The sequence below is a fragment of the Phalacrocorax aristotelis genome, chromosome 8 (assembly GCF_949628215.1).
Source record: "Phalacrocorax aristotelis chromosome 8, bGulAri2.1, whole genome shotgun sequence".
In the NCBI taxonomy this organism is placed as follows: domain Eukaryota; kingdom Metazoa; phylum Chordata; class Aves; order Suliformes; family Phalacrocoracidae; genus Phalacrocorax; species Phalacrocorax aristotelis.
The window spans coordinates 16927985-16950355 of record NC_134283.1 but is presented as its reverse complement, the minus strand read 5'-3'; the positions used below and the strand labels follow the sequence as shown (position 1 = coordinate 16950355).

At 41.7% G+C, this 22371-nt stretch overlaps 1 protein-coding gene across 2 annotated transcripts in view; it reads right to left on the bottom strand.

Annotated features, from left to right (window-relative positions):
• NKD1 (NKD inhibitor of Wnt signaling pathway 1) overlaps nt 1–21664 on the bottom strand; it is a 112508-nt gene extending 90844 nt beyond the window's left edge. The window contains exons 1-4 of one of the 2 annotated variants that reach the window (XM_075101581.1): nt 21287–21664; nt 21114–21146; nt 20633–20781; nt 4852–5025 (exon numbers count right to left, since the gene is read on the bottom strand). In XM_075101581.1, the coding sequence (XP_074957682.1) occupies nt 4852–4905 (54 nt within the window). In that variant the 5' untranslated portion in view covers nt 4906–5025; nt 20633–20781; nt 21114–21146; nt 21287–21664. The remainder of the gene's footprint in view (nt 1–4851; nt 5026–20632; nt 20782–21113; nt 21147–21286) is intronic. The other variant, XM_075101580.1, reaches the window with a different exon arrangement.
• Nucleotides 21665–22371: the final 707 nt, after the last annotated feature.

Here is a 22371-nt window from a genome sequence, read left to right as displayed (position 1 = left end):
ATGTTAACTGGGAGGAGCTGGCTGGGGGAGGGAGGCAGAAATCGCAGCTCAGGGACAGGCAGTGTTGGTCGGCAGGTGGTAAATGGTTGTATCATTTGCGTTTCTGGTTGTTTCCCTTTTTCCCTTTTCCTTTTTATTATATTATCACTATTTTTATTACTATAATCATAATCATTATTTTATTTTAATTATTAAACTGTTCCTATCTCAACCCACAAGGTTTTTTTTTTTTTTTTGCTTCTGCTCTTCCAATTCTCTCCCCCGTCCCAGAGGGGTGGGGGGAGTAAGCAAGTGGTGGCGTGGTGTTTAGTTGCCGACTGAGGCTGAACCACAACAGTTGTTTTTGGATTCTACGTTTTCAGTAAAAGAAACTGAAATAGACTGAGTTCAATGGAAAAGGGTCTTCAAAATTGAGTCCATTATCTACTTGAGAAAGTTAGAGATGCAAACTGTGCACTTTTAACAATTCGGAGAGAAAATAAAACCTGTACCATTTTCCAAGAATTATTCCACATTCAAACAGACCTCCATTCCCATGTCTTTATATCCAATTTTTCCTAAGTTCCTCCATTGCAATTCCTAATCATACTCCTTTCACAGTTCTAAATAAACTCTTTTTAAGCTTCAAACAGTATAGACTAAATTCTCATGCAGTCATTACTTCAGTAGTATTTACCAGTATGTTTACATATGAAAACTGATTGCAATAGGTATTCCAGAATAGCTGCTGAGCAAACACTCTGTATCACAATAAAAGTCTGTATAAGTAAGCACATAAATTACTGATGAATAAAAGTAGTTCCATTCTTTCACTGTATATCAAGAGCTCTTATTATCAGTTTCCCTACGTACACAAGCAAAAAGTATTTGCTTTTTCAGTCATCTTAGTTCAACCACCCTTATAACTTCTATGAATTTCTTCAAGTTTGCCCAATATCTTTTTGGGGTTTCTCTGGGAACAAATGGATATTGCAGTGGTGGTAGAGAACCATATATTGCATACTGCTTGAACGATAAGATATCTACATGTATGCAGAATGCTGCCAGACTTGGATTGGCCTCAGCATCTATGCTGAAACATGCATAAGTTCACCACATGCTTTTACCCACAGATATAATAAGGCTAACAGAGGAATACTTGCAAATTCAATGAGGAATGAGAAACAGGGAAGAGTAACAATACCATAGGTCTATGCTAGCTTCTGAAGAAGTTATGTCCTCTGCAATGCTCCAAAAGGAACAGCAAGTGACAACACAGCTGGGGTTGCACCCTGAACTCCCTGAAGTTTCTTACTGATTTTCAATAAATCCCTAATGGGGGTTCAAAAAGTCAGCAAAAGGAAAGAGGATTTCTCTAAAGGTCACATTTAAATGCTTCTAAACAAGTGATTATTTTCAATCGCAACCTCTTTGGTATCAACTGGAACTTTGCCTGGGAAAATGGTTTCAGGACTCTGCCCACTGGTTTGTTTGTACAGTGGTACAGGAAATATGTAAATAGATTAAGTTTACGACAAACTGCCAAGCGTTTGAGAACCCTGTATACCCATTTCTGCAATATTCTCTGCTCCACAATTATGACTGCCAGAGCTTAACTCTACAGAAGCCAGCACTAAAATCCCCTCTGAAAACAGACACCATGCAGTGTCTGATGGGCTTGCTTGCCATAATCTCAGGACCATCACACGTGTTCACACATTATCAGCCTTTGCTCAAAATGAAGCCAGTCTGAAATTACATGAAGTGCCACACACCAGGCTACAGATACAATGGGAGACAGCCCAGGAGAAAGCATGTTCAATGCCTAGCTTATTTGTTCTGTTCTGTTCACATTTGTGAAATAATTTCTCTCTGCCATTCAAAAATTATGTCTTCTGACAGGAATTCAAATGTTGAGCCCTAACCTTCCACTCTGTGCTTAACAGATATGGGCAGACATCTCTTTTACCCAAAGTGAAAGTTGTTATTGCAATTGCATTTAGGCCCAAAGGAAAAAAAAACCAGCTCACTACAGGATCTAATTCTTACTCTTCATCATTCTTAAAGTTCTCCAAAACCAAGGAACCAAGGATATTTATTATTCAGTTTAAACCTTTTCCCATCTATCAATGAGTTTCATTTGGTTGAGCAATGAAATACAACAAGCCATCAAAGCTGGAACAAAGAAACAAACAAATAAAAGCTCTGGAAAAGGTAACGTGATAGGACGTTTACTTTCTTCTCTGTAAGGGCACACAAACTTGAGTTTTCACTTTGAGATAATTTATGAGAGAAATATTATTTTTCATAGTCGATTAACACTTTACATTTGCAGCTCCACTAGGACCAGTCAAGTTGTCTTTATTTGCCAGAATATTCAGAGTTTGCCCAGTAAAAGAAGGGATCTGACTCTAGCAGAAAGAAATATTTTCTAAAATAAAGATGCGCTGAAAAAGCAAGACTCACACTACTAACACAGCACAGCTTTCAAGCCACATGGGTAAATTTTAACATTTATAACCCTGCTAACTAGAGACAGGTTCAAACCAAAACCGCAAATATGGAGAAAGTCTGAACCTGGATCAGACTTTTATAGCTCACACCCCAACTCTTCTCTTAACAATGGCTGGAAAATGCTTTTCAAAACTCCTACAATATTTGTTCCATACACAGGAAACGAGTTTAATAGTACATCTTCAGAGATTAGCTTCATTTAGCTGTCCAAGCCTCTAATTCAAAGTCTGGAGATAGTATTACTTCAGCTGTTACACAGAAACATACATATGTCCTGATGGGATGCCTCCCTTGCTCACATGGTCATTCACCTTAATCCCTGTTAACTTTATAGGATGCTATACTGCACATATCTTTGGCTGTAAAAGAAGTCCTTTATACATGTTTCTTGGTCTTCCTCTATTTACAGTATGAAAGTGGTGAAGATAAATATACTGCTGAAGCATGGGAATAGGGAAGTTGGATAAAAAGCATTACGTTCTTACAGAGGAATTCTGCATTTCTAGACAACGTAAAGCAGCTCTCAAGGATGAGTTTACTGCTTTTCTGCTTCAGCATAGTGGGCTGTGTTATGACCCTATAATCCACTGCAAGCAAGGCAGCAGCTGAGAGCTGCACTGCCCCTGGAGCTGTCTGAGAGATGACTATGATTCACTGAATCACAGCTTCCTTTCCAATTTCCCCACTGCTTCAGGGAAGGCAGCAAGCACTGCCTCTGCACTATCCTCTTCCCAAAACAATTCTGCTCCTGAGCTGGGCTATGCTCCACTGTATTTCCACTCACAAACAGGCAAGTAAGGAAGTAGGAGATGTGAGGAGAAATTCTTTAAGCTCCAAAAATACATATAGGATACACATGGCTTTTGTTAGCAATCTGTACAGTGGGTATGGTATGGTTAGGCAGTATGTATGGTACATACTTGCCTCAAATGTTATAGTATGGTGAGCTAGCCAATGCAGGATGCCAAAAGGATTCTTGATGCTCCACACCCAGATGTACACCCTGCTAGTTAGACCACCATGTGGCTTTGTTCTCCACCAAGATTTAGTTTCTGAACAATGTAGCATGTAAATCAAGCTAAAGCAAAGGCAAGAGCTGTTAAAATAGAAGTATCTAACACATAGCGTTGAGACCTGAGGAACTGGGAGGGAAAGAAAGGACAGGGCAACTGCTGAGAAAGTGTAATCTGTTGGCAGTAGGTGGCAAAGAAAAATTCAAATCTCCAAAGGGAGAGGGAAAAAACCCAACAACAAATGCCTATATCTAACACACAGACTAAAGTACAATGATTCCAGACTGACCAAATGCTCCAAAACTACATAGCCGCTAGGTTGAAACAATCCTTACAATTCAATATCCAGAGGAATCATCCTTAAATACATAGACATGGGTTGTGAGATGCCATTAAATCCTCTTTAGACAGGCAGAATTTGTCTGCATTCTCTTCATATTTATAAGGAGGCTGGAGCGGGGAAGCTACAGGCCGGGATGTGCCTGGCTGCATACAGCTGTAGGGGTGTGCTCACTACTGCCAGGCTAACAGGACAGTAAGTGTCTCTTCAGCACCACACATTTTTCTGTGCTCTCTATTGTTTAAAAGAACAAATTACATTTGCAGCAGAGAATCCAGTGGCAACAACTAAAAAGCTTGGGAGTATCCATCACTAACCATCAGTCACCGCTTCTAAACATGACCATGGGCGATACATCGCTGCCAGCACCACAGGGAGGTGGGAAGAGGTGTTAATTAACCTGTAAACCTGCTCCACTTTGTGCTTTGTGCCCACCAGAATAGGAGGCTTAGTTCACCCTCATTATAGCGCGCTCCATTACGAAGACAGTGCAAACGAAAGCCTACTGCTTTGACTCACCACTCCAGTTCACTGTAAACATTTTGACATGCATTTCACTCCTGTACAAACTCCGCTGCTCCAAAGAATAACCTTCAAGTGAGGGTCATTTCATTATTCAAGCAAACACCAGAAAAAAATCTCATCTCCCTAGAAAGCTTCAAGTCTAGTTGGTGCTCATCTTCAGTACAATTTCTAACAAACGTTTTCCTTTGCCCTTTACATATGTCTGTATAGTCCATTTCATCTAGTCACAGTGGTAGAAGTCTGGCATTCTCCTCATCCTATATTATTTACCTATTATGATTTATACATATGCTAGCCATATGCCCTATCACTACATTCCTACTAATCTTGCACTGAATTTATGTGCATTACCAAAAGCAAGGTAGAGCAATAAGCAAGAAGTCTACATCACTTGAATGCACGTGTCCTTGGACAGGCCTCCACAAGGAGTGGAAATTCAGCTCACAAATTAAAGACACGTCCCTTCCACCACCTTCTAACCTTGTCCAAACTCTTGCTCGGATGAGGGGGAAGAAAAACGTCTTTTTTCTCCATGTGTTAAAACTGCTTTGATTAATACAAACTTCTTAGAATGAGACGTCTTGGGCCACTGGATTGTGACGAGAGCTGGACAGTTCAGAAAGGCCCCTTTCCAAAAGGATTTCAGGAAGATTACTGTAGAGCAAAAGAAGAAACAATGTAAGAGGGTTTTTGTTTTTGTTTTTTTTTTTGCAAAGGGGTATTATATAAACTCCAAGGGGAATTCAAACATTCTTTTCCATTCTTATTTTCTCACTTTGCTCAGGGAAGTAGGTAATAAATACCTGGCTTATTCATAAAAACGTATCACGGAATTAAGTGTACAGATGGCATTGAAGTTCTTCCTGAACTTTAAATATTTTTCTGTCTACCTCAACAGCCTAGGTAGGTAAAAGGATAAAACCTATCCCCACTTCCCTGATGGGGAAGTGGGAAAAAGTGGATAAAACTGGTAGTTTCGAAGAGAAGACAAACGAGACTAAATGAGTGGCAAGTGGTCAGCTATCTTTGGTCTCTGAAGATTCACATTTGAGCAACTTGAGAAAGGATATACAGCTAAAGCTAGGGTCTAGACTAGAATCCTGTATCTCATTCTTAAGCCATAAATTCAGAGTTTCAAAGACCAGACAGCACCACAGCAATGGCTATCCATGTCTGACCACACACAGCCCAAACACCTCCCAACTTCACATCCAAGCCCACAGACCAGCCCTGTAATTTCAGATGATTTCAAAGCCTACTTACCTTGTGATTCAGAGTGCTTAAAAAAGCTGTTTTTAACGTATTACCCTATCTCCTTAGGTACAGCAGGACTGACATCCTACCCATGGAAATCCCAACCACTAAGCAGAGACCCAAGGGTCTCCACTAGCCAGCCCAGTTAGCAAAGGCACACCCTGTTACCAGAGATGCAAGGACTGCGTGGTAAGACTGTGAACCAGTGAGAGCTTTAGCTTAGGAGGGATCTTTCTCCCATATATACCCCTACATAGAATATGGTCTAGCACCACTTGTTTATGTATAAATTGAAAAAGTGCTGCACTAGAATATGCAGCTTCCAACAGACAAGGGAGCTACTAGTAACTACTATCACAAAATAAAGATACAAACAAAAATTATTTTATGATTGAAGAAAAAAGGATTAAGGGCACAGCCCAGATAACCCATCTGTACCGCCTGCACTTCTGATATGCCCATTCTCACCACTTCCCCTTAGTCAAGAATTTCTTTTTTCATCCCATGCACGTGCATCCTACATTCATTTCTTTGACCGTTTCCCCAATACCAAATGAACCCTAATTTTGCCCTTTGCATCCTTTAACAAGCCTGTCTACAAAAGCGGAAGAAACACTCCATCCTCTGCCTACTTGCTTTTTTCAGGCCTCCTTTCAGAAGAAAGGTCTAGCCTTTCCTCTAACCAGCCGCCCCCTCACCTTCTTTCTTAAGAGCGCATTTTCACCGAGTCTGACAGGACTGCATTTTGCTCATTCCTGTTTGATACATTTATTGTGAGACAGGATCATATGAGACTGAAGGCCCAGAAAACTCCATGCGGTGTACCTTGCATAAAATGTACTTTCTCTTACACTGAAAAAAGCTTACATGACATATATTTTTTTATAAATATATACCTATGGAATTTTGAAAGTAGGCAAAAAACATTATAATATCATAAGGTGGCAAGGAATACAAAGGAAGAAGAAACCCACAGTGAACAGAATCCTTTTTTATGAAAAACAAAACCATGCGTAACACAAACTCCTTCATGAATGCTCTTTGTAATTCCAGTGACAGGAATTCACCGTTCTGCTGATGCTACTGAAAAAGTCACCCAAGAAGGCTCATTTTAAAATAAAATTTTACAAGGAGAGGAAATTGGGATTTGTAAAAGAACATTTTCTTCTACATAATCACAGCATTGTTACTGTGGTGGTATGAAGTCCACTCGGTCTCTTTAATTGATTTAATGATAAAGACATAACATTTTTTGGATAACTGCCACAAAGACATCCAGTTAAGAGAAAAATCTTAATTTCTAGTTACCCCCAAGAAAACCCATACATTTTTTAATACAAACAAACATGAGATTCCTGCAGTAACCCTGTGTTTCTAATATTGCTATTAATTTTTAATACTACATTCAGATTCTATTCACTTCAGTCACTGAGGAATTCTTAAGTATTTACAATCATCAGTCAAAACAAGGAACCTTTTCAGCTCTTAGCCCTTAGAATCATGAGGTATAAACTGTCAACTACCATACAGAAGATATTTTTAAAATGAAGAGTGCATTTCCCAGAATAATGATGCTCTAATGCCAAACAGCAGCTCAGTTATTTTGTGTTAAGAAACCAAAGCCCTTCTTACACAATTTCAAAGCAGCAGCTGTGACTTTGAAACTAAGAATTCATCCTGGCCACCTGCTTTAAAACTAGCCAAAATAAATGTGGTTGGATGGTTCCTGTCGATAACCATCGGATGGCAGGGTAGCACAGGTTGTTTGCTGTTAGGGCTTAGGTCCTGGAGACCATGAACTTCTCCAGGATCTCATCTGGATGAGGACTTTGGAATCAAGCTGCATCTGAAAGTTGGATTCATAATTAAGTGCTAGATTTCAGGACTGTTACTCATGAGGAGCAAAACTTCATTGCACAGCTGAGTTATATTGTTCACGGCCTGCCATTCACAGTATGATGTTTTATTCCCACAGCAGACTCAATCACTCAGCAAACGAAGTATTACAGTCTAGCTTGTAAGATATTGTTGTCTTAGAAGAGAGGGTTTGGTTTATTTTTAATACACTCAAAAAGATCCATAATAGTAATAACAGTAAACTACAAATGATGACTTTGAAACTTCAAACTAGGTTCACTTTTCTAGCCTTAATGAATGCATAAACACTGCAAAAGCCAGTGCCCACCAATGCAACTTAGTGGAGCACGAGATCTTCCCAGATTCACAGCCATAGCTAACATAGCATAGAGCACCTCAGGAGATATTTCAAGGCCTAATCCTGCTCTCAGAAAAGTTAGTGGACTTCGACAGTAAAATAATTTGGCCTACTAAGACTCAGTCACTTCTAAATCTCAGCATTAAAGAGAAAGTATATTTTGCATCAACATGAAAATAAACGCCTTTAGAAAACTATACTACAGAAGAAAGAGAAACCTTTAATATTTAAAAACATACAGATGTATTCCTAAAAGTTTATTTTAATATAACTGCTAAATAAGGGGGAGGGGAGGGGGAATCAGGTCACTGATAAGCGGCCTAGGTTGTTTCCACTTTCTACTCGTTTTTGCCTTGCTTTCCCCCTTTGCACACCCCTTGTGCAGAGGCACATTTCAGGCAAAGTAACCCACTCTAACACTAGCACTGCCAAGGTGGAAATATGCTCTTCTCTTTATGGGCAAAGGACCCACACCTTGATCTTCAAGGAAAAGCCTCTGGATGGTGCAACTCAAAAGGCTGCTGCAAATTTATTTCATCTTTCTCTCCTCCCCATAAATTACTCCTCCTTGTTATGTCCGTTCTTGCTCTTAAAAAAAAAACAACCAACAATCACATCAGGTTAAGATGAAAACTGCCCACATGACAAGTTTGTGTTTACAAGCTTAAGAGCAAGTTTCACTTGAACACAGGTCAATCCCACTTTAAGAAAACATCATATACCAAAAAAAAAAAAAAAATCACACATGGTTAGAATACATCGTGAGCAGAGAGGAATTGTGGACTCAGTCTGTGAGGCACCGAGCCAGTCTGAGAAGCCCTTTGAAGTTAGGAAAACATCCTCTGGTCAAAGCACATTTGTGAAACCGTGGGACAGGCGCTTTAAACAACATTCACTCTGAGATCACCTGCGGTGTGCCAGTGGATTGGCGCCTGTATAACTTCAAAAACGTAACCCTTTATATTCCACAAAGATCCCTCACTCCAAAATCTGTCCTATCAATAGCACACAGTCAAAAAACCGGCATGACAAAACCTGCATCATTTCACACACTGTACCACACAGGCAGGCGGTTCCAACAGGCATGTGAAGTTTTGGTAGACCCTGCTGTATGCAGAACTTGGTCAACGGAAGAAAGGGCACTTTACCTGGACAAAGCAGCACTGATACAGAGGCAGGCATCACCCTGCAAGAAGGGCCACTGAAAACAAGTGTTGCATAACACTTACAATATAGTTTGGTGTGCAGCCGGGTATGGCACAAAGTACTCACTGTTTATCACCATCATCATGAGAAGAAAGATTTTTGGCTTTGGATGGCTAAGTCCAGGTAACACACATTTCCCCCCTCCCCCACCATTTACAGACAGATGAGACCAAACATTAGAAGACTGCTTTTTCAGCTGAGTTACCTCCCTCCACCCAGTTCTGATGTCAGCTACTAGCACCCAGCCCACTGGAATCAGTAAACTGTGCCAACACAATTTAAAGCCAAACCCTACCCCTGATCTGGCCTGTCTCTCTCAGACTGGCACGCCTCTCAGAAGAGAGTCTCTGTACGTATTTCTAACTGAAGGCAAAACTGGTTATCCATTCCTAATGCTACTGGATATTGGAACTGATACGCAGTAACAGCAGATTTTGAATAGACCCCATGACCATTGAGAGTGTGGAAGGAGGAAGCCTCACTCTGTCTTTGGGTAGGGCTCCTGCTGATATTAGGAGACACTCTGACTGTACAGCAGGCCAGGACTCTTTCGTTGCTTAAAACATATCCCTAAAGGCATGACATTAGCATTTTTCTTGTCTAACCATTCTGTTCTTCTGATTTGACAAGCTTTCCTATCTTCCCCAGTAGTGGTGAAATTCTCCTTTTTGAGGAGACCAGGACTGTTGGTGTTGCCATCAGAAACACAAATGAGGGGAGGCAGATTACTGTTGCAGAGCTAGTAAGGGACCTCACAGCCTTTTTGCTACTCTCACAGGACATTACTCATTGTCTGTTATTAATTTACTGGCAAATCTAGGGGGCTTCCCACAGCAGTATCTTTGTTTTCTGTCTTTCCAAAATGGGGAAAATCAGAGGTTGCCACAGATTACGGGTAAATTGTTTTAGCACAGGTTTGTTCTGTGTTCAAACAGCACATGTATGTTCACTGACTAAGCACGGGCAACACCTGCATGCTGCAGTCTAGCTAGTCCTTCCTGGATAACAGCAAATGTCCGAGGACATGGAACTACTTCAACATGCCCTACTTTTAACTTTAATCACACAATTCTCACAAAAATATATTTCATTAATTTTTTTTTTCTAAATTCCATTTTAAAAAAATCAAACAGCACATCTGGAAGAGAGTGCCATGGTAAGGTGATGACCAAGTTCCCATGAAGTCTATGTAGCATCAATGAATAAAATACTTCCTTTGCAAATGCTGGGGTTGTTTTTCTTTCTCTTCTGCTAACATCACCATGTTTTAATCCAAGAGTGACTGCCTTTCAGAGAAAATACCTGTACAATAGCTTAGACAGGAAGAGATCTCGTTTACTTCTTTATGCTGTGCATTAGTCCAGAGTTAAAGACTTTGTGTGCTTCCTGTTGGTCATAAATAAAAAATTAAAATCAGCCTTAGAGTAGATGGAAAAGAAAGAAAAAAAAAGAATGAAATTGTGATGCAATATTTTAACAAACCAACCTAATTAGATAAAAAACACCTTCACGCAATTAAAATGTGGTATTTTAATGGGTATTAAGCAGTGCTGTGGGAATAGCCTCTCTCAAAGCATGCTTTTTAAACTTATCTGCAAAATTACATTGCAAATTACAAATGGGAATTTAAGTGGCAGTACAACTGGGAAAAACTTTTGTGAACCTGTCATAAAATGATCAGATAAACTGCATCTGCAGGGGAAATACATTACCATTTTACCAGCAAAGTAGCTGCTAGACAAAAAAAGACTATTGGTCTCACCACTTGAACCTTCCCCCGTCTTCTGCTGATGTGGCAGAGAACCCAACACAAAACCACTGAAAGCAATGAGAAGTTTCCCCTCTATTACAGCAGGGCTTTCAGATCAAAACATAACAGGGAAAAATTGCAGAATTTTTCAAGATGATAAAAACAGACTTACCTAACTGCACTGAGTTAGTTAAAAATATACCTTTAAAAGTAATTTTTTATGGTATTCTGAAAAATTCCTTTTACATGCATATCCACATCTGGAACAAGACCCTGCACATAAGCTTTGCATAAATAAAAATGTCTTTAACTGAGATAACCTATGAAGTTTATCCTGAAAATAAAAGTAAATATTCAGGATGGCTAAATGAGGCACACTTTTTCCATGGGAAAATATCAAAGTATTATTTATTTTTCTGTAAGTACTTGTTTTGAAAAGCCTTTCCTCCCCACCTGGGCTTCAGCTAAAAGCCACAACCTACATTTAAACAGTGTGTACGCTTTAGAAAACTATCAACCATCTTTTTTTAAAGCAGAAGCATATGAAATTATTTGATCCACTTTTCATATAGAAAGTCTAGGGCTGACCATAAAGAAATAGGCAGGCTCCCAGTATAAACTTACCAGGAGTACATCAAAGACCTTCCTCTAGGATCAGAAGATTGATTTCTTCAATGCTTTTTAGAATTTCTTCCAGGATATTTTGGGTTATTGCCTTAGACCTTTGCTCAGCTGGAATGACAGATATTCTGTTTGCTAGACTATGATGTTCTCTCTTTATAGGGGAATGAGTGTCTGTAGTTGATACAGACGTATGTTATGTGAACGCAAAAAGAACTTGGAAAGTTCACAAGCAAAATTATTATTTATTGTTTCAGAAAGAGTAGTTTATTACAGAAACACTGATACAGACTTAACCACAGCATCTTATGCAATACAGAGGCTACTTGTTATTCTGTGAGCTCAGGACTGGGGCACTCTATCCTCAGGGAAGATTCACGCTCCTCCAAACAGGCATTTGTTCTTGATACGCTTTTAATATAAGGCTTAGCTCTACAGCTACTACCTTCTTTACCTAGCTCTCTTGAAACTAACTGTCCTGGAATTATAAAAGATTTTTAAGATAGGACAACAAGAAACGGCTTAGTCCTTACTTACCACTATAAAATCTTTGGGGAATCAGACAGCAAACTGTCTCCAAGGGCAATGTGACACACTACCCACCATTCTCCTTCCTCCTCCAAGACAAATCTGTCACCTCCATACCACTTATCATTCACATCAGAGTATGGATCAAAAGATCCAAGGCTGCTCCCAAATCCCATTTCTCCTGCAAGAGAGTACTTTGTTCTGTCACTTCCCTACTGAGTCTATCCCCTTATTTTATGCCTCACAGAGCATGCGTGGCTGCACTCCAAGATCAAACACCCATGCATGATTTTATTTCACAGATCTTGAATCACAATGTTATACTTTAATAGCAACCTCAGTATACTTAATCCTTTTAACGCTGCCACAGTGATGCCCCCAAATGCATTAAATTCCACCCTAATTGCAAAACAAAGTATTTCTCTCGATGGACGGTGCATAGACTGTTCTGACCACATGCCAGTCCATCTCTGAGCTAAAGCAACATACACTGCCTGCATTTGTTAGGTCTGAAGCCCAAGTATACATGGCTGAAAATTACAGGCACCTTGAAAGTTCTCTGCTGCTGCAAATTTTGCTTAAAACACAACTGATCTCCTCCCACATTTTAATGGAGGATCTCACATTCTCAAGGGATTCTCACTGCAAATGATATAAAGGACCAGTGCCACCGAGCCTGCATTTAAATCCAAATCCATTACAAGCGAAAACATGCTGGTAGATGGCACTTTTCAAGGTATAAGTAAGACACCCCTTCACAGTCAGCTCAATGAGTTTCCACTGAATTTTCAGACCGAGAAGGGTTATTGGAGAAAGTTATCAAATTCAGAGCTTTGACAAAAAGCAAAAAAACTGCTTGCCTGATAACTCTTGTGAACAAGTTTTATTAACAACAGCTTCAGATTTAAGGAACAACTCTTTCTCATGTACCTTTGGCAGGGACCTTGGTTTGAAGCAGGGAACCACAGTATCCTCCGTTATCCCTGCCAAGGAGTTAGTGTGGTGGCATCTTTTAGGTGTATTTTTACAGGGCTCTTCTTGGCCACTGATGGTGTTTCAGTCTCCTGTGGCCAAAATCTGGTCTTCTGAGGAGCAAAAGGATTTACTCCAGCAAAAGTTTTATAGACTAAAACAATAGGATCATTTATTGCTCTATAACATACAATGGGCCACACCACACAAACAAAATCAGTGGTACTCAATTTCACAGTTATTATAGGACCTCCCAACACGAGACTGCAGCATTCCCTTCCTCAAACAATTAGATTCTGTATGTCTAAACCAGAAGTATTTCTCACATATGATGGGCATATACCAGGTCATGTGAGATGCACACATATATGTATATAGAAGTCTGGCCGAACACTTACTTGCAGATGTAAGTCTATTTGAGTGACAACTCTCATGACAAGGCGAAGGACTGGTCCTTATTAAACAGTGGACATGCAGTTACGTGACAGCAGTTACGTGACAGCAGTCTGTTTGCAAGACACTAACTATAGAGGATTTTCCAACTCGAAAACAGATGCCTCACACATTCACAAGTGTCATCTCTATTCTGCAGATTACAAGAAAAAATATATGCCATATTGCTCTGATGACAATAAATCCAGAAGTTTACAAATGCACTGTACAGCTGTACCCCTTGCGGAGAGACCAGGACAGCAATAGCTGGACCTCCACAAGTCATTTCCCCTCTCACTTTTACTACAGCGTAATCTAAGAATCTGTGCCAGCACAGCCCTTTCACCACAGCTAACACCACTGGCGTTCCACCACTGCAAGACAAATGTCATGAGATATTCCAACACAAACACACTTTGCTGGCTCAGAAATCAGACACAATGAAGATTTTGCATTTGGAACTTGGTTAATAATTCTTGAATGGAATACAGTCCAACTCAGTCTCCCATGGCTATAGTTACTCTGTAGGAGTAAATACAAGCTCAGTTTTGCTGCCAATGTTGGCAGGTATGACTAAATAAATTCACAGAGAAAGTCTATTCGACCATTTCTTCACATTAATTTTTTGAACTAAAACTATACCTCATTTTCCATGAAAAAAAAATCTATAAATATCACATAGTCTGAAAACTCCCGAGTATTCAGAAAAACTAGTATATTAACTAGAAAAGTGGTTTAGTTACAAAAGAACACTTCAAGTATTTTGTGCATTTCAACATCTACCATTTACTTTCCAACCAGGTTTTGGTGCTGACATTCATGAAGCAAAATCCATCCACAAGGATTTCTATAAAGGCCAACATCTGCAGCACAAGGAGTAATGTTCCATTTTGATTGAAATATCATCACCGAACAATTATTTCCCCAGCTTTGGAAAAACTCTTACAAAGTTTCAATACTCAAGAGACTTCTCTTTTCTCTGTTCACGACCCAATTCAAAAGAAACCATAACAGTCAACTAAGATCTTCTTCTGTAGGGTGCCTACAAATAGCCACTTGCCAAGCTCCTCCTGGGTCTTATTATAGATCACAAAATACAGAAAACCCTTCTGCTAATGAATGCTGCTGTAAAGAACATTCCCATATGTCAACAATCATGCTACAAATTTCCCATTTTGTTTATAACCAAAGTTTTAGTGTAAAGCCTGGACTATGTTATTTACATTTAAGTCATTAAAGAATATAACATACGGTTGTTACTTTTCATCCCAACTTACAGCAGAAAACATACTCCATAGAATGGTTTGGGTTGGAAGGGACCTTAAAGATTATCTAGGTCCAACGCCCTTGCCATGGGCAGGGACGCCTTCCACTAGACCAGGTTGCTCAAAGCCCCATCCAACCTGGCCTGGAACGCTTCCAGGGATGGGGCATCCACAGCTTCTCTGGGCAACCTGTTCCAGTGCCTCACCACTCTCACAGCGAAGGATGTCTTCCTTATATCTAATCTAAATCTATCCTCTTTCAGTTTAAACCCATTACCTCTTGTCCTATCACTACATGCCCTTGTAAAAAGCTTTCTTGCAGGCCTGTTTCATGTATTAGGAGCAGGCTATAAGGTCTCCCTGCAGCCTTCTCTTCTCCAGGCTGAACAACCCCAACTCTCTCAGCCTGTCTTCACAGGAGAGGTGCTCCAGCCCTCTGAGCATCTTTGTGGCCCTCCTCTGGACTCGCTTCAACAGGTTCATGTCCTGTTCTTATGTTGGGTGCCCCAGAGCTGAATGCCATACTCCAGGTGAGGTCTCACGAGAGCGGAGTAGAGGGGGAGAATCACCTCCCTCGACCTGCTGGCCATGCTTCTTTTGATGCAGCCCAGTATACAGTTGGCTTTCTCAGCTACAAGCACACATTGCTGGGTCACGTTGAGCTTCTTATCAACCAACACTCCATAACCAAGGCCTTCTCATTCAGAATTGTTTCACTAAGCCAAGAGGGACTATCAGTAGCCTAAGAAATATGGCTTGTATCACTCAGGTGAGGACTTCACACCGCTACTACACAGAATATGCTTCTTTCTTAGAAAATCAACCTAAGTAACTCCACTTTAGAGGGGGTGGGAGAAAGTGGATTGTTAGAGATCCAAAAAAAAGTTACTTTAACAAGATTGTTTGCAGAAACTTCAGAGGCCATTCAGCTTTCCAATCAACTTGCCAAATTAAAAGTGTACCACATTAAATCTGAAACACCTATAAAACAAGCCCTGATGAAATAGAGTCTTCCATCAACCTCCTCCATATGGCTCAAGCAAAGTCAACTTTTAATTTCGTAACACAAAATATTTAATTTATGCTTTTCTTCATATGTCAATTTAACCTCCAGCACATAGCTTTGAAACTATATAAAGATGCCTAACACTTTCCATATGTCAACTGAATCGTGGCTTTTAACTGCACCAACTGGTATCATTCAAGGATAATTCCCCTGGAATCCAGCTTTCTGCTATAGTATTGGCCGATTCACTAATCTCATCACCATGGCACTAATACTTCCAGAGACTCTTTGATTGTTAATATTCATATTATAATTTTCACAAACCAGAGCTGTCAAGATATACTATGTGCACAACTAATTAAATTATCTTGGTTTGTTGGCACCAAATTTCAACACTAAATAAGATTCTGCTTCTCTCTTTCAATACAAAGTTTGGCAATTTTATTTTAAATGCCATACGCAATATTTTGTACACCAAAATACTTTTTTCGTCATACCAATATGCCAACAGGCACTGTGAGCCTGTTGTCTCTTTTAATCCTCAGAGTCAATACAAATAATTACCTATACAATAGTGACACTAGTGTACTTAAAAATATTTCAGTTTAAAAGATCACTTCAAGCAGTCACACAGGTAGCTCCCATGGAAATTTTAGTTGCTCTTGTAACCATATCAGTAAGAAGACAGTCTTTCAAATGTCATTCTACCCATGAGATGACCTCAAAGTAGTGCTACAATTAAATCTTCCAATTCAACAGCCTTTAAGCCACAGTATATAAGGACAACTAAAAAAGTCTCTTTCCTGTTTATTATTTTCATTTTGGAGGAATGACCTACCCAGCTGTGTCTTCCATAAGGCTATGTATTTTTATATGCATGCACACACATGCTATTTAACAGTGGGGGACTGGGAAGGGCTTTTTTTTTTTTTTGCTTTAACTTAAGAAAGAATGTGATAGAGGAGCAGTGAAGGTGACACTGGTGTAGTCTCCTCTCAGCCATGCAAGGTATGCCCATTAATGTCACTGGCAGTTACAGGCACAGAACAAATGAAGAACAAGCCCCACCTCTGAAGCAGTGATGTGCCTCAGCATTTCATACTCTGTTATTCCCAGACCAGATACTCAACTCTAATTAATATCAATTAGGGTTGAACACGAGAATCACTAGCACTACAGAGCCCAGCAGAAGTAGTAAGCTAAAGTCTTTTCTATTTTACCTAAAATGATTACTTATAACTTGGCTCACTGTGAGCTGGTTTGAAAATTAATTTAAAATGAGATTTTTTCCAATCCAAGCACAGATCTCAATGAGGTATGCAAGAAACTAGTAAAATTTCTTATGGCTTTGAAGATAAAAGTAAATTGAACTAAGCAAATGTCATATTTAATATTTCCCCCTCTAGCAGAGAACTACTCAGTTAAATAAATAAATACAGGAATACTTGCAAACAATGATCTCCAAAAATCATTTGTAAAAGTAAACATACTGAATAATTTTAAACTTAAGAATTACACAGGATAATCCACAGTGTCAGAAAACCTTTCTGGGCACAAGTTAACTCACTCATAAAGCAGCAGCTGAAGTGTATTCCCTTGCTCTAATAGATTTACAGCCCCAGTGGTTTCCAATTAGCTTTGAAACTAGAAGATGACTCTGGACGTCATACTTTTAAGGGATGCAACAAAATTATTTTTTTTTCTTTAATTCTACATTACGTGGAATGCTGCAGCCCAGCCCTCAGCCTCCACAGTAATCAAAACGTTTAGAGCAGAGCAACCCCTGCTGGGCAGGTGGCAATGGTTTAATGAGATCAGAGCTCTCAGCCCAGAACAGAAAGCTGTATACACACCAGAAGCACATATTTCAGATACGCTCCCCTTCCCTGGGCTCACGTCTTCACCCAACAATTTACCATGAGATCCTTCTCAGGTGACTGATAGATTTGGCAATAGCTGGACACTCATTATTGTTTTTCCAGTGAGCTGGGGAAGGAAGACACAAATGGACAAGACATGACACGGACAGGACTTCAGCTGAGGGAAGTCTGCTCTAACCAAGAAACCCTTAAAACTTCAGTTCAGGAAGAGAAAAGGTGTATTCTTGAACCCTCCTTGTGTCAAACACCCCTTGAGTGAACTGACGTAACGACCTCCCCTCCTCAACTGTTATAAATTCAATCATTCTAGAGAGGAGCACAAATGACATTTTATTGCTCTCCTGCATTAGTCACTCATTCCTCTTGTAAAACGCCGCATGAATCCCTCTGACCTTCAGTGTCATCTCCCCTGGATGACTGACTTTAGCAAACAATTCAGTGTCTCTGTTATTGAGGAAAACAGTCTTCCAACTACAACCAAGACAGAATTATTGGCTTATAGAGAGCAATGTAAGTCAAATTTCACTACTGCATTTGAGTTCTAATCAAAATGTTCCAAATCTTTGAAGTTTCAGACTTGAAAGCAACTGAGAGCTCTCCTCTCCCATCAACAGGTCTTTGGAAGTACACTGGATTTCACCAAATTGGGCCCTACATATTAATGAAAGCACCATCAACAAAACTCTGGTTAAGGACTCCTAGGAGGAAAATTATTTCTAGGACCATTATTATTTTTAAACTCAACTGGATGTCTCTCTGAACACAGACATTTTCATTTGTGATCTAACTTTCTGCCATAAGTCACAAATGCAGCGATTAGGCCCTATTTCAGGGGAAAAATCATGTTTTAATGAGAAGCCGAAGTTTCAGCTGTGATACAATAAAGCTGTACCATTCCACAAAGCCTTGTAAACTAACTGAACATTTTAGGAGGATTTTTAAAGTAGTAAGGAGAAAAGCCCTTGGTCGATTGAAGTGCAACAGTACTACATTATTGGGAATACACAACTGTCCCACACAATCCCATGTGGCTAACCATTAGTCAGAGCAACTGGCATTTCTACACCTTGAGGTGAATGAAGAGCTAAGAGGTTAGGATACAATTTGCTTTGTATCTTGGTATAATTATACAAGAGATCAGAGATCTCAGAAGAAAAAGACATGCAATCTCAGTAATGGAGTCAATAGCTGGGACTCCATAATCCTTGTCAAAAAGACTGTGCATATGGCACATCTGGTTCCAATGTAGGATTAGAAATGCATCCTTCCATACTACCAAAAGTTCATATTTTAAAGGAACTTTAATGTAGCTGTCACAGTGTGCTTGTGACAGGATGACAATTAAACTAAATGAATTAGCAGGCTATATATATATGCATACAGATACTACCAAATATATTAGGCAACTGCAAATATTTTCAAGCATTCTGAAACAGCTCTATCAGGATGATAGTAAAAAGCCTCATGGGAACAGTGCTTTTAAATGTACTTCAACCTATTTACAGTTTTATAATGTAGTAAAACTATAGACTAATTTTTAGTTAATGGTTTGCTAATTACTGAGCTATCATGAGGATGACACCGTGAGTAAGAAGAGAAATACTGTTCTACTGTCATTCCAGCTGAGCAGAACTCATGGAACTGAGAACTGAAGAGTTTTGTGGATAGCAAAGTATCTCTGACAAAAGATTTTTTTCTTCCTTTTCAGAAAGCAAATAGTTTTTGTGGAAGAAAATACATTTCACAAAGCTGAAGTCAGAGGTTTTGACTTTTAACTCTTGTATTTTAAACCCATGTTTAGTGGGGTGAGTTGAGCTTCTTTCCTAGAAAATATAGATGTGAAAGGTAGACCATATCTAAACAGCTTGACTCACAAAAATGGGCATAACGAAAAATAATGAAAAGCACGTGTTTACTCTTTGCATCTGCAGCATACAGGTATGTACCATTATTAGTAAGAACTTCTATTCTTTGGATATATTGTCTCCAAGTAAAGCACAGTAAAAATCACTCCAACCAACCATACCTGCAAGCTGAACATGAATGATTATGCTCACCAATTACAAACATTTGGATCAATATCTTACCCCTTCACCTAACTCTAGTGACTCCCAAAAAATTTATCCTCCTCTAAATAGACCACCAGTGGAATCTAAAAAGCCAACATTAGCTTTTCCCATTCTACACATCTTCTACACACTTTGAAACCACACCTAAAATGATGTATTCTCCACTTGCAAGTTAATTTTTCCTGAGACACAAGAAGTCCATACTTCTGACACTAAAACTCGTGGCTAATGAAGCAAAAGAGCCTGCAGCAGGTTTGATGGCCCTGCTCTTGTTACGCTTTCAGAGTCACATTCCTTGCTGGGAAGCACAGATTCCAATCTCCCCATCTCTCAGGTTACTTTTCCACTGATGAAGCTTTTAGGGCTTGATCCAAAGCTCACAGAAGTCAATGGGAGTCTTTCAGTAAACATCAATAAGCTTTGGATCATTCCCAAACACTACGAGGACCATATCTAAGAACTGTTAAGTTTGTTTACCTCCCATTATGCCTTGTTTAAGGGGACAACATTTTTTTAAAAAAAAAAAAAAAAAAAAAGAAGGTAGGGCAACGTAAACATTTCCTCCAGCCCAGCCTTACCTGGTAGGACTGAAGGAAAGAGAAAGGGTAGAAAGCGACCAGTGCGGACCAGTGTGGTTACAGCCAGGACAAGTAATGTGCAGTAACTCTTACAGAGAAAGTCAGCCAGAAATTATTAGCAAAGAGCAAATGAATAACACACTCTTTGGGGACTTCTACTTTCCTGAATTCCTCTGCCAAAATGTCACAAACTTGTGCACCAATCAGATTCTCTGTTCCTGTTTGTGAAGGGTTTTGTTCTAATCGTCCTGCCCAGACATCAGCGGACAGGTCCCCTTACTCCTCTGACGTTTGCACGAGCACCAAGTTCCCTCTGCAGCTCCTAACTTCACCGAAGGACTGAAGGAAACCACCCACGGGGCAGACCCTTGCACAACCGGCTCTTGGGAGGGAGAGAGGGATGTAGAAAATATTTTGGTTTTCCTTATTTCAAAAAGAAGAGGCGGGGGGGTGGGGTGCGGGCGGCAGCGAGGAAGCTGACATACCCTGGCGCTGGAGAGCCTGCAAACAGCCCGGTGCTGGCAGCCTTGATGGAGTCCCGAGCTGCTGCTGCTGCCCCCGAAGTATTTCTGCTTCACCATCCAGTCCTCCAGCCCTTTGCGAGCCAGAGAGGCGTTCACCGCAAAACTATCACCTAGAAAAGAAGAGAAAATGCCACCGCTGAGCCGCTCGCAGAGCCCGCCCGGCCCCCGGGGCCGGGGGCCACCACCGCGGCCACCCCCGGGGCCGGGGGCCACCACCGCGGCCACCCCCGGGGCCGGGGGCCACCACCGCGGCCACCCCCGGGGCCGGGGGCCACCACCGCGGCCACCCCCGGGGCCGGGGGCCACCACCGCGGCCACCCCCGGGGCCGGGTCGGGCAGAGCGCAAACCGCGGCGGAAAGTTGAGGGGGCAGGGGGACGGGGGCAGCCGCAAGGACCAGGGGAAGGCGCTCAAAGTTGCTGGCAGTAAGAAGCCATCCCTACCTTCTGGACTTTCTCTGGGTTTACAAACGGCAGCTAGGCAGATCCGGAGGAAAGTGTGTGGGGGAAATAATAAAGGAAGATCATTAGACACCAGTATAAATTCACAGCGACAAGCCGAGCAAAATCCAAATAAGGGGAAAGGGCTAAGGAAGTAGCAAGTGAAAGGAACTAACCATGTTTCGAGTGAAGTTTCCCCATCTCTCTGCATTGATCTGCAATTACGATTCATTTGACTGCTTTCAGTAGGGTCAGGTTCGTTCGTTATTTGTGTAGATATATAAAATCCCAGCGTGAGTAGAAATCCATGTGCTCCTCTTCTCCCTGCTAGCGCACAAACGAGATCAAATCTCAGTTCCTCTCCCGCAGCACGGGCCGGCGTCCCCCTCTCCGCTCCAGTCTTCCTCCTCTCTCCTCTCTTTCCCAAAGACAGAGGCGGTTACAAAAGACCTTACTTCACCCACCAGGGAACATGATTGACACCTCATTGCGATTAGACCACTTGCAGGCAGCCTCCGCCTTCCCATTGGGCCGCGGCGGCAGATGAAAGGGTCGAGTAAGCCTTTTGGAGGCTAAAAAAAAAAAAAAAAAAAAAAAAAGGGGGGGGCAGCCGGGGCGTGATTCATTTCCAGCCAGGCACGGGCGGCGGGGCCGGCCCCGCTCCGCTCCCCACGCAGCCCCGGGGGTGCCGGGCGGACAATGCGCCACGCTGGCCCCGGCCCCCGGCTCGCCCCCCGCGGAGCCGGCCCCGGACAGGGCTGCTGCCGCCGGCGGCCCCGGCCCTGCTCGGCTCGGCCCGGCCGGGGGCTCCCGGGGCCGCCCCGCTGGGCAGCAGCGCCCCCCGCCGCTGCGCGGAGCCCCGGGGGCAGCCGGCGCTGTGGGGTGCCGCTCCCCGCGCCCCACCACCTGCGGGGGCCTGCCCCGTTACTGGCGGAAGAGCAGCTTTTCCCCATGGGCCGAAGGGTCTGTCTCCCTCCCTCCCAGCCGCCACTTGCTCTCGATCCGTCGCCCCCGAAGGGGGTGCGGGGGAACCCGAGCGCTGGGCCGCCCGCAACCGGCTGTGGTGTTAGTGAAGTGCCTCCATCACGCCCGGTGGTCGGATGCGGTGCCGGGGCGCTCTCGAGCCCCTCGCGTCCCTACTTAAGAGGATCTCCACTGAGAATAAAGCCAGCGTGTCTGGAACAGCAGTCGTTCCATTGACTTAGTCTTGCAAACTGTGTTTCACGGGCATCTCTGCGCAGACAAGTGATCCTGCCGGTTA